This window comes from Pantherophis guttatus, chromosome 1 (genome assembly GCF_059756535.1).
Source record: "Pantherophis guttatus breed Tessera chromosome 1, ASM5975653v1, whole genome shotgun sequence".
NCBI lineage: Eukaryota > Metazoa > Chordata > Lepidosauria > Squamata > Colubridae > Pantherophis > Pantherophis guttatus.
Window position 1 is genome coordinate 98,124,964 of NC_142063.1, and position 16,525 is coordinate 98,141,488.

The 16,525-nt window shown below is 35.2% G+C and overlaps 2 protein-coding genes across 6 annotated transcripts in view; one reads left to right on the forward strand and one right to left on the reverse strand.

Annotated features, from left to right (window-relative positions):
• The window catches only part of LOC148116492 (uncharacterized), a 46,145-nt gene extending 40,454 nt beyond the window's left edge, over positions 1-5,691 (reverse strand). For 2 of the 4 annotated variants that reach the window (XR_015729924.1, XR_015729917.1), the window contains exon 1: positions 4,099-4,188. Coding sequence is in view for 1 of the 4 variants with exons in the window: in XM_087878842.1 (XP_087734968.1) it covers positions 4,099-4,239 (141 nt within the window). In the remaining 3 variants the exon portion in view is untranslated. Of the gene's footprint in view, positions 1-4,098 lie in introns of all 4 variants that reach the window. The other 2 variants (XR_015729920.1, XM_087878842.1) reach the window with 2 other exon arrangements.
• SBF2 (SET binding factor 2) overlaps positions 1-16,525 on the forward strand; it is a 227,759-nt gene that overhangs the window by 73,343 nt on the left and 137,891 nt on the right. The gene's annotated exons all lie outside the window — the stretch shown is intronic.

Consider the following 16,525-nt stretch of genomic DNA (forward strand, 5'->3'; position numbering starts at 1 on the left):
CAAAACAACCCCAAAACATCAGTGAACCTCCACCATATTTCACTGTAGGTACTGTGTTCTTTTCTTTGTAGGCCTCATTCCGTTTGCGGTAAACAGTAGAATGATGTGCTTTACCAAAAAGCTCTATTTTGGTCTCATCTGTCCACAAGACGTTTGCCCAGAAGGATTTTGGCGTACTCAAGTATATGTTGGCAAACTGTAGTCTTGCTTTTTTATGTCTCTGTGTCAGCAGTGGGGTCCTCCTGGGTCTCCTGCCATAGCATTTCATTTCATTTAAATGTTGACGGATAGTTCGCGCTAACACTGATGCTCCCTGAGCCTGCAGGACAGCTTGAATTGCTTTGAAACTTATTTGGGGCTGCTTATCCACCATCCGGACAATCCTGCGTTGGCACCTTTCATCAATTTTTCTCTTCCATCCACGCCCAGGGAGGTTAGCTACAGTGCCATGGGTTGCAAACTTCTTGATGATGTTGCGCACTGTGGACAAAGGCAAATCTAGATCTCTGGAGATGGACTTGTAACCTTGAGATTGGTGATATTTTTCCACAATTTTGGTTCTCAAGTCCTCAGACAGTTCTCTTCTCCTCTTTCTGTTGTCCATGCTTAGTGTGGCACACACAGACACACAATGCAAAGACTAAGTGAACTTCTCTCCTTTTTATCTGCTTTCAGGTGTGAATTTTATATTGCCCACACCTGTTACTTGCCCCAGGTGAGTTTAAAGGAGCATCATATGCTTGAAATAATCTTATTTATCCACAATTTTGAAAGGGTGCCAATGATTTTGTCCAGCCCATTTTTGGAATTTTGTGTGACATTATGTCCAATTTGCTTTTTTTCCTCCCTTTTTTGGTTTTGTTCCAATACACACAAAGGGAATAAACATGTGTATAGCAAAACGTGTTACTGCAATACTTTTCTGTGAGAAATACTTCATTTTCTGGAAAAAATTTCAGGGGTGCCAACATTTACAGCCATGACTGTATCTATTCTCATATTAAAAAAATTTGTTAGACCTGAATGTTCTTCACAAACACGAGGAGTAGAACTCTACTTTATCACTGCTTTTTCATTTTTGTTCTGGATCCTCTTAAGGAACTCATTTGGATCATTGATGCTATAAAATATTTCTGTAGAGAACAGGAGATGCTGCATTCTTTCTGGAAAACCTGATGACCTGTTCCAAAGGATGTCAATATTTCAGGTGCCTGATACTGATTCCTTGGTAGCAGCATCTGTCCTCATATTTCTGGTGCTGTTTGTGCAGAGTTAAAAAGTCATAGCAGGAACCATACAATAGTTTCAACTTCAGATCATTTTCGCTGTCTATAAAGAGTTCATGAAAAGGAATATGGTTTGGTCATCAGTAATCTTCAACCAAATTTTATCATTGCTGAAGTATATCTTTCCTGTAAGAGTACTGGGCACTGTGGACTGTAAGAAAAATAATTTGATACATGTGTTCAAAATTCGGACACTTGTCAACTGGTTCATATTTATGATGGTTGTAGTGTCCCAGGTCATATGATCACCTTTTGCAACCTTCACATAGGCAAAATGAATGGGGAAGTCAGATTCACTTAACAAATGTGTTACTAAGCTGCAGTGATTCATTTAACAACTATGGCAAGGAAAGTTGTAAAATTGGACAAAACTCACTTTAATTCTATCTTCTTTTCGCTGAAAGCCATATTTCATACTTGCTCTTACAATATTCTAATTCTTATGCTTGTATCCTAATTTTTTTCAGCCTGAATTTTTCACGTTTACTTTGAGACGTTCCAGGATTCTATTTTTTGTTTAATACTTTGACTTCGGTTTAACTCTAGAATTAACTAACTTTGGAATTTGCTTTAGCATCCAGACTTCGCATTTCGTATCACAATGTATGAACTTGTTCTTTTTAAAATATCCAATTCATTCTGTCCATTAGTGACCTGATCTATACAATGTTTTAGTTCTGTATGATAATGCCTGTAAAGAGACATTTCCTTCTTTCCTTTTCTGTCTGGAATTTGACAGATTTAATTCTTTCAAGACAAGAAGTGTAGACATGAACAGGTCATGATAAAAGATAGGAAAAACAAAGTAAGCGACAGCCAAAATGGGAATGATGAAAAGAAAAATGAATGTAAAAAAGATGTCAGAACAATACTGAAAACAAATGAAATGACTGAAGTCTTAGGAATTCTGAGTTTAAATTATCTTCTACTAGATGTGTTATAATGCAATGTCTCATTCAGTTTCGGAAAAAAGCACAGGTAAGTTTAAGAGGTCTTAATGACATCCTATTACAAATCATACGTAAATTCAGATGAATAAAGGTAACACGGACTAATACTGATTAATGTTGCTGGAAGTCATAAGTAGGGAGTGGGCTTGTGATGAGTAGCAACAAATAATTACTGATGAATATTTTGCCTGCATATATTAAGATAATGATATTATAATTTAATATATAACGTAATAAGAGAAAATTATCATAGGAAAGAATTAATCATGAAATTCCATGGAAATTAGTATTTTTTAAGGATGTGTTTTAGCAACATCCAAGAAATACTTTACCTTTCTCTGCATGCCACCATATTAGGAAAAGGTTTGTACTATGAAATTAGATTTTGTAAAAGTATTTTTGAAGTATTCATCTAAGTGACACATCAGCATCTTAATGATTCAGTGTAATTATTAACTATTGAGCCACATCATTATTAGATACGCCCAATTATGTTTCATGTTTAAACTTTGCTGTGGTTTATTTTCAGGAAAAATGATAAAGATGGCATATTAATATTTTGGTCATAGAATTAGTACTCCTGGAAATTGAAACATTAGATATACTATATAATACTTGAACTTTGGATTTTCAAGTTTGAGGATTTGAATTAGATTCAGTGGAAGTTTCAATACAGATATTGTTACTATTACACAATTTTAATGATAGAATGACTACAACATTTTTTTTAAAATTTGATTTATATGCCGCCCTTCTCCTGAGACTCAGGGCGGTTTACAATGCGTTAAGCAATAGCCTTCATACTTTTGTATATTTATACAAAGTCAGCTTATTGCCCCCACAAACTGGGTCCTCATTTAACCTACCTTAGAAAGGATGGAAAGCTGAGTCAACCTTGAGCCTGGTGAGATTCGAACTTACAGTAATTGCAGACAGCTGGTGTTAATCACAATGCTTTTTTAACATTTATGTTCATTGGTATCCTACATAGCCTTATTAGATAACAAATTGCATAAACTTTGAATTTATATTAATATACAAAATCAAGCTTACACAAATATATTATTAGTTAAGTAATCCAGTTTGGTCTGCTTTAGAAACATGTTTATGACAAATAAATTTAAAACTGAAAAGATACAAATATGTTCTGAATTTTATTTTGACTGAATTTGTACAATCAAAATCAAACCAATGCAGGGCATGTTTTTTCTAGCATCATTAGGAACATGCATAGCTTAATAATTATAATAGTGTCATCTTCACTCAAATTTCATTAGATTTTGTCACAGAAAAAAACTGCAGGAATCTTTAAAATATAGAGAACAGATTTCAAATATACATAAGTGTATGCTAAAAAAAATCTGCATTGGTTTGTTGGTATTTGGTGTGTTTTATTTTCTTCCCTACCTCTCCATAATGGTTAGCTTTTCTATAATTTTTATTCCATTATGATTAATAAAAATTCTAGCTATTTAGATTTCTTTCTTTTTTTTTTTTTTGGTATTTGATAATAGAAGAATGGAATACCATTTCTCTGCTGTTTTTTCTAATCTAGGGATCAAACTGGACTGAACTCTTCCTGGAGTGATCCAGATTAAATATCATATCTAGAGCTGTGCTTCAATCTTCAATTCTTTAGTTTTTTTAAAATCATATCTATCAAAGCATTATTAAAGAGTCTCATGCTAAGTCTACTTGAAAGTTTGGGTTATTTACTCATTTCTGCAACTTTTGTGCTGTTTTAATCTGACTGACTGAGAGATGTATGAAAGGAAAGAAAGGAATTTACCTCATACAAGCGTAATAATTAATAAGCATCCAAATAATAGCACCCTTACTGAATCTAAAGTTTCATCACTTACAATTCCTTCAATTCCCAGAGGCTTTTTAATCAGCCAGGGATTAACAAGCTTCCAAAGTATCATCATAGGAGGAGTCAATCTTGTCCCTGGCAGTTTGTACCAGTGAAACGGAGCAAGAATAATGTCCAGAGTTTGTTTCATCTACTTCATCAAGATCCACAAGCTCAAACTCATTCCAGGAAACATAAGAAGACATCACCCATGCCATCTTTTCACATTTTACCCAAATGACAAATCCAACTTGAGAAGACAAGTGCCTAGATAACTTAGTAGTATCCTATTGTTGGCTCTTCTGTGTCATGCTTTAAAAAGTGTCACTGCATGGCATTATGAGGTTGTAATAAAGGTGGGAAATTACCTATTCTTTACCATCCTGTCCACTGCAGTCTAGACTTGAATTTGAGCTTATACCCATATCTTCTCATCTTCATTTAGCATCCTTCTAGGTGTCTCTTTTATTGCTTCTTCTCCCAAAGCTCCCATTATGCCAAGCAGCTCCCTGAGTTTGGCCAGTCAGTAATGACACTAGAGAGCATTCTGATTCTGCACCTTTGTTATTCTGTGTTCTAGAAATTAACTAGCTACTCTGCTGAATTGCTCTCCAAATTCCTTACCAAACATTATTTGAAAAGACCATGGGGCCCATTAATTGTCTGAGTTGCTCCATCCTAATTGGTCTTCCATTGCAGTTGATGGCTCTGGTTAGCCCCAAGATTATGAAAAAGTGATTTTTCTAGAAAGGGTCAATGGAAAACCTTATTAACAATTAACAACTTCATTTATTATTTATGTTTTGTCTACTCTAGAGCAAAAAAACAGATCTAAGACATGATCTTCTGTATATATTGTGCCCTAAGTGATATGTGATAAACCCAAATTGTCATGTGAGCAGTGAAATTCCCAGTTGCCTCTAACTTTACCCCAACAAAGATGGAATCAAATTGCCCACACAAACAGCCTGAGTTAATCAACCACCCGACTGGTAATGAGATCAAACAGTCTGGGCTGAATGGGTATCATATAACTTAGACAATGGTGCAAAAATAACATTCTTAGTTTTTTCTTCAATTCGAAGAAGCCTCCTATTCGGTCACCTGCTGAATAGTGTCATTGGCTTTTATGAGGTTATTATCCTAATAAACTCTTACTAACTTCTCCTCCTCTGCCTAAAGGTTGAGACTGATGTAACATCCACAGTAAACATGGGGATATTTCAGATAGAATTCTCATATCTTCCCTTAACTGTGGATGAGGATAGATTTATTGTAGAGATCTGACATTTTGCTTGAGTTCCAGGCTTTCTACTGTTTGGATCTTAAATTGAAATCAAGGGGCCAGAAATAGAAACTGGCTGCAAATTTCCAAATTATTTTCTCTATCAGGTGCTCACTATCCTCTCCTGTCACTTCCCTTTCTTGTCACTACTGTAATCCTTCCCTTCTTCCCATTACCCATTTACCCTTCCTTAGCCTTGGGGTTAACCCCAACCCCAAGGAAGAATGGGGATCTCCTCCTAAAAATATTCAAGGACAACAATAAGCTTCCCACACTCCTGAAAGTGACCCTGCTTCTTGCATTCTCCACCTACCTACTCAACCCATCAATATTTTTTTTCACCTTCTGCCCTCTTATCCATAATCCAACTTCCATCTTGGTTTCATTGGACTAGGCATCAGGAATCCCTTCTATTCTCTTTAGGGAACAGCCTTTGTCTTTGGCTTCTTCCTCTCAAACTTCTGACCTTTTAGCTGAAAGGTAGTGAGGCTCTCCACATATTTTGGTCACAATTTTTGTAGATCCTCTTGCTGGCTTTCACTTTCCCATATATTGGCATCTGATTGTTTTCTGAATGGTAGCAACTGCAGAATGGATCCCACTTGATAAAAAGCATCCACAAAAGAGACCTAAAACAAGATGGATTGACAACATCAGCAAGTATTGCAGTTCCAATTGGCAAAAGAAAGTTCAGGACCGTATTGGTTGGAAACATGCAGAAGAGGCCTTCATCCTGCAGTGGGTAGACAGTGGCTAAAATGATGATGAGGAAAAGGTGGAGGAGGAAGAGGAAGAGGAGGAGGAACTGCAGATATAACTGTGCACAGCCACAGTTGCCACAGCCGTCAAGATTTTTCTCTTGGAGTTGCGTTGAAAGTTACAACAGCATTGAGAAAAGTGACTTATGACCATTTTTCACACTTAATGACCATTGCAGAATCTCCATGGTCACATGATCAAAATTCAGATGCTTGGCAACTGATTCATATTTATGACGATTGTAGTGCCCTGAAGTCATGTGATCACCTTTTGCAACCTTTGACAAGCAAAGTCAATGGGGAAATCAGATTCACTTAATAACCATGTTACCAACTTAACAACTACAGTGGTTCATTAACAACTGTGGCAAGAAAAATCGTAAAATGGGGGCAAACTTACTTGACAAATGTTTCATTTAGCAACATAAATTTTGGGCTCAGTTGTGGTCATATCTCAAGGACTACCTCTATTCCAGCACCATCTCAATATGTATCTACCAAAAGCAAAAGAAACACTTTGAGAAAGATTGTTTAGATCTGTACAAGCCCCAGCAAGTTAGAAATAGTATACTTTCGCCTATATTAATCAGCTGGAAAGTTAATTATATGGATATAGGAATTCTAAAGTATTTCTTTTTTGTAAACCACTAATCTGATCTGTATCCCTAAGATACAAATTGAAATAGTTTTTTTAAAATATAATTTTTACTTCTAGCTTTTGTGAAGTTGAAATCTTACTATTTGATGTTGAGATTAAAAAATTAAAAATATGTATTTTATGAGACATCATGTTGTGTTTATATGTAATTTTACATGCAGCTTTAAGAAATTTGTTGAATATCACCCATTGTGAGATGGGCAGTCATATAAATATGATAAATAAGTAACTGTGCAGAAAACATTGGATTTATGTCTGTGAAATTAATAGGCATTGAAAATTCTTTGTTCTGTGTGTGATTTTATTTCATATGAGCTGAAAGGTAACTTTAAGAAGGTTGAATAATGATCTCTCCTGATTTGTACTTCTTGCATATTAGAATGCATTTAAAATATGATGAAAATGAGATTTGTCATTTTTGAGACAATTATGAACGCTTAATGTGCTGTTTTGATTAAGGAATTTGAACTTTTAACAATGTTTTCTTAAAAGAATTTTAATCTTGTGCTACATAATTATCTTTTAGGCTACACAGTTTTCTAAATACAGTTTCCTAGTGGGTATTATATATTCTAAATATTTAATGCATAACAAAATTATCCACATTCCCAGTATGTATTATTTGGACTGGATCCAGACATCCATCTAACAAAATGAAATTCAATATAGAAAAAAGTAAAATTCTACATTTAGGCAAGAAAAACCGAATGCACAGGTATAGAATAGGTGCTTTCTGGCTCGATAGTAGTTACTGGGAGAGGGATCTTGGAGTCCTAGTGGACAATCACTTAAATATGAGCCAGCAGTATGCTGAAGCTGCCAAAAAAACCAACACAGTTCAAGGCTGCATTAACAGAGGAATACAATCAAGTTCATGTGAAATGTTAGTACCACTTTATAATGCCTTGGTAAGATCACAGTTGGAATATTGCATCCAGTTTTGGTCTCCATGATATAAAAAGATGTTGAGATTCTAGAAAGAGTGCAGGAAAGAGCAACATAGATAATTAGGGGACTGGAGGATAAAACATGAAGATTTGTGGGGGTTGGGTATTGTTTAGTTCAATGAAAAGAAGGATTGGAGTGACATGATAGCAGTGTTTCAAAGAAGAAGGGATCAGCATATTCTCCAAGCACCTGAAGGCAAGGCAAGAAGCAATGGATGCAAACTAATCAAAGAGAGAACCAATCTAGAACTAAGGAGAAATTTCCTGACACAACAATTAATCAGTGGAGCAGCATGTCTCCAGAAGTTTTGGGTGCTCCAACACTGGAGGGTTTTTTTTTAAGAAGAATAGAATAGAATAGAATAACAGAGTCAGAAGGGACCTTGGAGGTCTTCTAGTCCAACCACCTGCTTAGGCAGGAAACCATATACCACTTCAGACAAAAAATGGTTGTCCGAAAAAGATTGGACAACCATTTGTCTGAAACAGTATAAGGGTTTCCTACTTGAAAAGGGGATTGGACTAGAAGACCTCCATGGTCCCTTCTAACTCTGGTATTCTAGTATTATGTTAAACTTAAAGAAATAAGATTGTAATATAAAGGAATTCATATATTCATGTTCAAATCATTTTATTGAGTAACATTGTTATTTTTTGACTGCCCAAAATTTCTTTTGAAGGTGAACATTTATATGCATTTGATAGATAGATAGATAGATAGATAGATAGATAGATAGTTAGATAGATAGATAGATAGATAGATAGATAGATAGATAGATAGATAGATAGATAGACTTCATTGCATTATTTTCCTCTGTACATTGTTTCCACTTTATTCAGTTTTCCAATGTGTTTTTTTTAATATTGGGTGTGGGGACAACTAGCTTATAAAATGTTTCAAAAGATGTTGGTAGCATTAACAAATACATGTTAGAATACTCCCTATGACGATATTGGTGGATGATATTTGTCTGCAACCTCAATAATTCTTAAAGCTGTTGTTTCTGATTTGGTAAAAAAGTAGAATGCACATCTATTGTAATATTTAATAATAGCAGGATACCTGGCAAGTAAAGGCTGCATTCTGGTTGCTATTTACAAAGAAGTGGCAGAAGGTCAGCTACACCCAGAGATAATGCCTCATCAACCCTTTAGCAGAACATAATTTTCATTTATTTTCTCTCAATCATAAAATCCTAATTAATTAAAGAACTTGTATACTAGATGGGGGAAACGTACGCAATTTTACTTCTATTACATCTGATTTCACTTTCTATCAAACTTTTATTGCTAAAGCTAATATCGATTTGATAAAGGAAGTAGCTTCTTATTTCTCTGGAAAATAATCAGTGTTATATCAAGAAAGAGATTGCTTTTTGTATTTTATTTCACTTTTCTATCACTTGTAATTTGAAAATCAAAAGTTTCTTATATTGTTACTCTCTCGTTCTCACTGATACGTATAATCAGTGATCTAAGAGCTGTCAACTATGGTCAACAGAATTTTTGTGTTTTTCAGCTGATCACAGCAGTTAAACTTGGTAATAGTATGTCCTCCCTATGGATTTTGGAGAATGTAGGACTTGTCTCTGTAATCCTGTAACATAACTTTAACATGAAAAAGCAATATGTTTTGATTAGCTACAGATACTATTTTTTTTAGTATGGCTTTCAGTAAGTTTTTAAAAGTAGCTTTCTAAATAATGGACTGATTTCAGTGAAAGAACTTGGATCATAAAGCAAGACATTTGTTCATTAAAGTACAATAGGAATTTTCTTTTGTCTAGACACTTTTTGAAGTATATAAGCATTACTATGATATATTGTTTGAAATGGAATGGGTTACACTTCTAGAGACAGATAGTATTTTTTTTAAAAAAAAAATAAGGTGATGGATGTTTATGTGTCATGTTGCTGGGAGAGAAGACGAGAAACAAGTAGGTGCATGAATGACAGAAAGAAATGGGTGTTTGGGGGCCAAGTATCATCTTTAACCTGTTTCAATTCACAGAGCAGATGTGAGAAGAATGGGGAAGAACTGTATTTGCCTTTATAAATTTTGACAGAGAATTGTGATATTCATGTGTGTGAGGTTGGGAGAAAGGAAGTTAAGAATAATATAATTATCACAACTCAAGATCAAAAATATTTGATAAACTCAAAACTAGGAGCACATTATATATCTTCAACTTCGCAGAAAAAGAATGGTGTGGTTATTTATGTAAATAAAAAATTAACAGCGAAAGTTATAGAAGCAGATCAAGATGGTCGATTTGTAGCAATTGAATTGCTCACAGCAAATGGTCAAATTCTTTTGATTGGAATTTATGCTCCCAACCAACAACAGGATTATTTTTATAAGATGTTACATACTAAAATATTGCAATGGGACTATAGATCTATTTTAATTATGGGAGACTGGAATGGAGTAATTGATTCTAAACTAGATAAAAAGAGCTTGGCAAAGTCTAGAATTAGACTACCACAGACTTTTTTTGATATGAAAGAAGATATGGAATTAAAAGATGTTTGGAGAATACATAATCCAAATGAATTGGACTACACTTTTTTTTCGGATAGACATAGATCTTTTTCTAGGATTGATTTTATCCTGTTGTCAAATGATCTACTTGTTAAGACAAAAAGAACAAAGATTTGTCCAAGAACTCTGACTGACCATAGCCCTGTATGGATAGAAATTGAGATGGATAAGGTTGAGAGACGTTCTTGGAGATTAAATGAGAACTTGTTTAGATATGAAAAAAATACAATAGAACTTAAAAAGCATTTGAAAGAATTTTTTGAAATAAACTTGAATAAAGGTACCCCAATTGAAATTGTTTGGGATGCAAGTAAAGCTTATATGAGAGGGGTACTCATCTACATGAATTCTAAACATAGACTGTTCCGACAAAAGAAAAGATTTGAGTTGGAAATGGAAATAAAGAATAAAGAACAGTTACTTATTAAAAACCCAACAGATGAAAGAATACGAAGTGCTATAAAACTTTTGAAAGACCAATTTCAAATGCTTATGGCGGAACAAGTTGCAACAAGTTTACAATACGCGAAGCATAATACATTTTGCAACGCTAACAAACCGGGCAGATGGTTGGCTTACACATTGAGGAAAAAACAAAGTATACGGACTATTGATAGTATTGATATTGGAGGGAAAGAAATCTTTCAACAAAAACTAATTAAAGAAGCTTTTGTGGATTATTATACTAAACTATATGCCAAAGAAGAGGTGCAGAATGGACTTATAGAAAAATATTTAAAGGATAAGAGAGTTACAAAAATTACTGATCAACAAAAGGAAAGAATGAATTATCCTATAACAGAGGAGGAGATAACAGCAGCAATTAAACAGCTAAAAACAGCCAAAGCTCCTGGCACGGATGGTTTGACCGCAGTGTATTACAAAACTTTACAAGCTGAAATGGTGGGACAACTTAGAGATTTATTTTGCAATATTCAACAAGGGGGCAAAATACCCCCATCTTGGACAACTGCTTATATATCTTTGATACCAAAAGAACAAGTTGGTCCTAAAAAACCAGAGAACTATAGACCAATATCTCTTTTGAACACTGACTATAAAATTTATGCGAAGGTATTAGCCAACAGGTTGATGCCAGTAATCCAAAAGGTGATTCATGCGGACCAAGCGGGATTTATTGAGGGCAGATATATGAAGGACAATGTAAGGCAAGTAATAGACTTATTGGAATATCTTGACAAGAATAAACAGATTTCTGCAGTGCTGGTTTTTTTGGATGCGGAGAAGGCCTTTGATAGAGTGGATTGGAATTTTCTACTAAAGACTTTAAAAAAGATGGGCTTTGGGGACCAATTTATACAGGCGATCTCAGCAATTTATCAAGAGCAAAAAGCACAGATTATTATTAATGGAAGTTTGACGACAGAGTTTAAAATTGAAAAAGGAACAAGACAGGGATGTCCGTTGTCCCCACTTTTATTTATTTTAACATTGGAAGTCTTGCTAAATACAATACGGGACTCAAAAATTTTGAAAGGCATAATGATAAGGCAAGAGGATTATAGAATAAAGGCATTTGCAGATGATCTGGTGGTTACCCTATCACAACCAATGGAATCAACAATCCTGATGAACGACATTATACAAGACTATGGTAGAGTTTCAGGTTTTAGAGTGAATTCAAAAAAGACTAAAATGATAGTCAAAAATATGACACAAGATCGTAAACATGAGCTTGAAAGGAGGGCAGGTTTTGAAATTGTACCTAAGGTAAAATATCTTGGAGTTCAGGTTGCAGAATCAAACATGAAATTGTTTCAAAATAACTATGAGGTGTTGTGGCGAGAGGTTCAGAAAGACATGGAGACTTGGAAAAAGCTGCAACTGTCTTTACTTGGAAGAATAGCAGCAGTTAAGATGAACATTTTGCCAAGATTTCTGTTTTTGTTTCAAATGATTCCGGTGCTTAAAAGTGATAAACAACTGAAAGTTTGGCAAACTGGACTTAATAAGTTTGTCTGGAACGACAAAAAGCCGAGAGTGAAATTGAAAATTATGCAAGATGTTCCAGAAAGAGGAGGCCTTAAACTTCCAAACCTACAGTTATATTATGATGCAGCAGCTTTAACTTTAACAAGTGATTGGTTTGGAAGTAAAAAGGCTGGAATATTGAATGCAGAAAGTTTTGATCTTGAATTTGGATGGCATGCTTACCTATTTTATGACGACAAAGTTGATAAAGTATTTAAAAGTCATATACTTAGAGACTCTTTGATGAGAGTTTGGAAGAAGCACCGACTCAAATGGGATTATAAAATACCGCTATGGCTGGATCTTGGTCATACCTTGTGGAATACAAATATAATGTCACTCGGGGGGTTTTTATACAAAGAGGTTCTTTTTACAGATGCGGGTAGATGGCAGCTGAAGACCTTGCAGACACTGTTGGACGAAGGGATTAATTTAACTTGGTTACAATATAATCAATTACAATTGAGATGGAAAGAGGACCAAAAAACTGGTATTATGTTGCATGAGGAAGAATTGGTTAGACATATAAGACAGAAAGGTCCAATGCATATTAAAAGGCTTTATAATGTTTTGCTAGAAAGGGATTCAGAAACGGAATTAGTTAAAGATTGTATGATTAAGTGGGCACAAAATTTTGAAGAACCAGTGATGTTGGAAACATGGGAAAAAATTTGGGTTCAGAATGTTAAATTTACACAGTCGCAGAATCTGAGGGAAAATTTTTATAAAATGTTTTATAGATGGCATTTAGATCCTAAAAAGCTGTCATGTATGTACCCTAATGTTCAGCCAAAATGTTGGAGATGCGAATGTTTGGATGCTACGTATTATCATGTTTGGTGGACCTGTAGGAAAGTTAAGGCTTTTTGGATAAAAATATGGTGGGTCATGCAGAATGTTTTGAAGAAAAAAATTCAATTTTCTCCACAATTGTTTTTATTGGGTATAGTTAAGGGTTTTACACGGGGTGAAATAAAATTAATATTGTATATGATAACAGCAGCAAGATTGTTGATAGGTAAATATTGGAAGAATGAAGCTTTGCCTACTATCGAGGAATGGACTTTGAAGATGGCCAGTTTTGCAGAGATGGCGAAGATTTCAGCATATTTAAAAGATTGTTCACAAGAGACTTATGAATGGGAATGGAAAAGGTGGATAGAATATGTTCAGAACAAATACCAAACTAGAAAGTACCAAATAGCTTTTATTTGAAAATAATGTATTAGAAATATCTTAATGTAAAGAGATAAAGAGGGAAAATAATATAGGGGGAGGGATGGGTTCAGGTATATATATCAGTATTATTAGTTATGAGTACATAATAGGGAAGTCTGGGGGGGAGGGTTAGGGAGGGTTAGGGAGGATGGGAAGTTTGGGGAGGGAGGTGGGGGGGTGAAAAAAGGGGTGAAAATGTAATTGTAAAACTTTTGCAATAAAAAAAAAGAATAATATAATTAAATAAAGTGATATTGTTTAGTGAAAAAATAGAAGTAGAATGGGTGTTAACATAACACCCTTCCATAGTTTCTTAAAAGAACTCCTTTTCTTGGGATTACATGGCTGTTTTCTCCTGCTGCAGTATAATCCCCAAAAAATGTATGTGGTTTAAGGAACTACAGATAGGTGTGTTCTAACCACAGAAACCATGCACTTCAAAGCTTTTTTTTTTTTTGAAATGAGGAATGTTAGGGAGTTAAAATAATCTGAACAAAAGAATCCTTAGTAATTACAAAATATTGGCTAAAAATGGAGGTGGAAAATCTAGGGAGAGCTATAGCAGTAATAATAGTAATAGAAAACTGTTCATGAACTAAACAACTATTACTAGTACATAGTATATAGAGAGGAATAATCTATGTAAGTGACATTAAAATTGATTACTTATGAGGAACAAAAATAGAGTGGGTAGGATTGCAAATATTCCCAGAGTCCCAAAGAAGCTTTTAAATGTACTTGATTCTTTTATATTTTTGTTATATTGCAGCCCCAGAAGTAACTTGCAAAGTTGTATTAAATTCAGGAACAGACTTAAGTTTTTAAAGGAAAATCTGATTTCAAATAAGGATACAAGTCATTAATCAGTGTCTACAAATGACTGCATTTAGCAATAGCACTTAGATTTATATACCGCTTCACAGTGCTTTACAACCCTCTCTAAACGGTTTACAGAGTCAGTACATTGCCCCTGACAATCTGGGTCCTCATTGTTTTGTGAAGAGGCAAACTCTTGATAGTCAGTGGTCAGAGAAAATGGTGGGAAGGGAAGATGAATTATTAGTTAATAAACTAAAGCAGAAACTTTGAATACTGTTTTTTTAAACGTTTTTGTAATGAAAGTTGCTGTTTCATAGGATAAATAGCATTAGTGACATGTAAAATAGTATGTTGCTAGCAAGATAACTGACCTGCCAACATTCCTGTTATATTCTCATGTTTTAAGGAATGTTTTATCCACAGAATCGTATTGCTTTTTCTAGGAAATGGAAAATTACCTTGTGTTAGCCAAGTCTTCACAAGTTCTTAAATGCGGCCATAACATCAGTGTGTTCTTTTTCCAGAAACAGCCATAAAAACCAATTTGTGAAAACCCATTCATAATAAATTTGATAATTTTAAAATTAAAATGTAATTTTAAAAGACCCTTCTTCGTCATGCAGCAGTTGAGAAGGCAGTACTTCTGTTGCCTTGACAAAGGGTCTTGTCCCATTCTCAGGCCATTTGAATTCTAATGAGAAAGTCAAGCATGACAGGAAAATTCAGGGCAAACATTCTAAGTGAAGAGTGGTAAAATCAATAGACACTTTAACTCTTACCCTCTTACAGAAAGCAGTAGGAGGCAGGACATTGGATAGCTCCATTTGTGTTCTGCTGAATAGTAATAAAAGAGTATCTCCAACACTCTGAAGGAAAATGAACATTTACAGGTAGTCCTCAGCTTATGACCATGTATTCAGTGACCATTCGAAGTTCCTGTGGTGCTGAATGAGGGGACTTACAATCAATTCCCAAAGTTTTGGTTGTTGCGATTAACCAATGGTCATGTGATTAAAAATTCAGGCCCACACTTATGCAGGAGTGCTTTGACTCCCCCTCCCCCATCTCCCCCTCATCTATGTTCTTTTGGGCCCCTGTGGACTCTGGTGATCTTTGGAATCTTGTTGCTCCCACTTCTGATCAAGTCTGGTCAGCCTGGCTTTTGCGAAACAGCTGCTGGCAGCACAAGGCTTTCTTTTCAGGGTCTTGTATGGCAGTTTCCTTATGGGAAGATGGCCTCTTATGGCTAGTAGCTGCCTAATGAAGGGTCAGTTTGGGCATGCTTGGTCAGCAGCAGGAGCAAGAAGAGGGCGAAGGTCACCTGGGATAGGGGCCTTGGACTGCCAATGATGAGTATGATTGCAGCTGGGACTGGGCTGGGGCATCTGAGGTGCCCGGAGGTGTTCTTTCATAAGAGGCTTTTGCATATTTCACTCATACTTAACTAGCAAACCTTTTGATCTCTTGACCACTATGTGTTTGCATCAGTGACAGGACTACTAAATTGTATCTTTAAGAGTGAACTTTTATCTCTGCTGAAAGAAGTATGTAAATTCCATTCCATTAGCCAGTACAGATAGTCCTCTTAACTTACAACAACTCATTTAGTAACCATTCAAAGTTACAACAGTGAAAAAGTGACTTATGACCATTTTTCACACTTAGGACCGTTGCAGCATCCCCATGGTCACATGATCAAAATTCAGATGCTTGGCACATGGTTCATATTTATGACTGTTTCAGTGTTCCAGGGTCATGTGATCCCCTTTTGCGACCTTCTGACAAGCAAAGTCAATGTGGAAGCCAGATTCGCTTAACAGCCATGTTACTAACTTAACAACTGCAAAGATTCACTTAACAACTGTGGCAAGAAAATTTGTAAAATGGGGCAGAACTCACTTAACAAATGTTTCAGTTAGCAACATAAATTATGGGCACAATTGTGCTCATAAATTGAGGACTACCTATAGTGCTGTCAATCTTTTACCTATTTTAATTCAAACCTATAGAATATTTCATCCATAGTTTGGGCATTAGCAGACTTGGGGCCTTCTATCAGGGCAAAACTTGTACTCACTGTTGCATTAATAATCTCCTTACTTGGTGTTATCATATTCTCAGCAGCTTGCCCATTGCTTCCCAGATTACATTCTGTGGAATCCTGATGGTTTGCAGGACCTGAACTGAACTGTTTTCTGAAAATATTTCCTTAATTGTA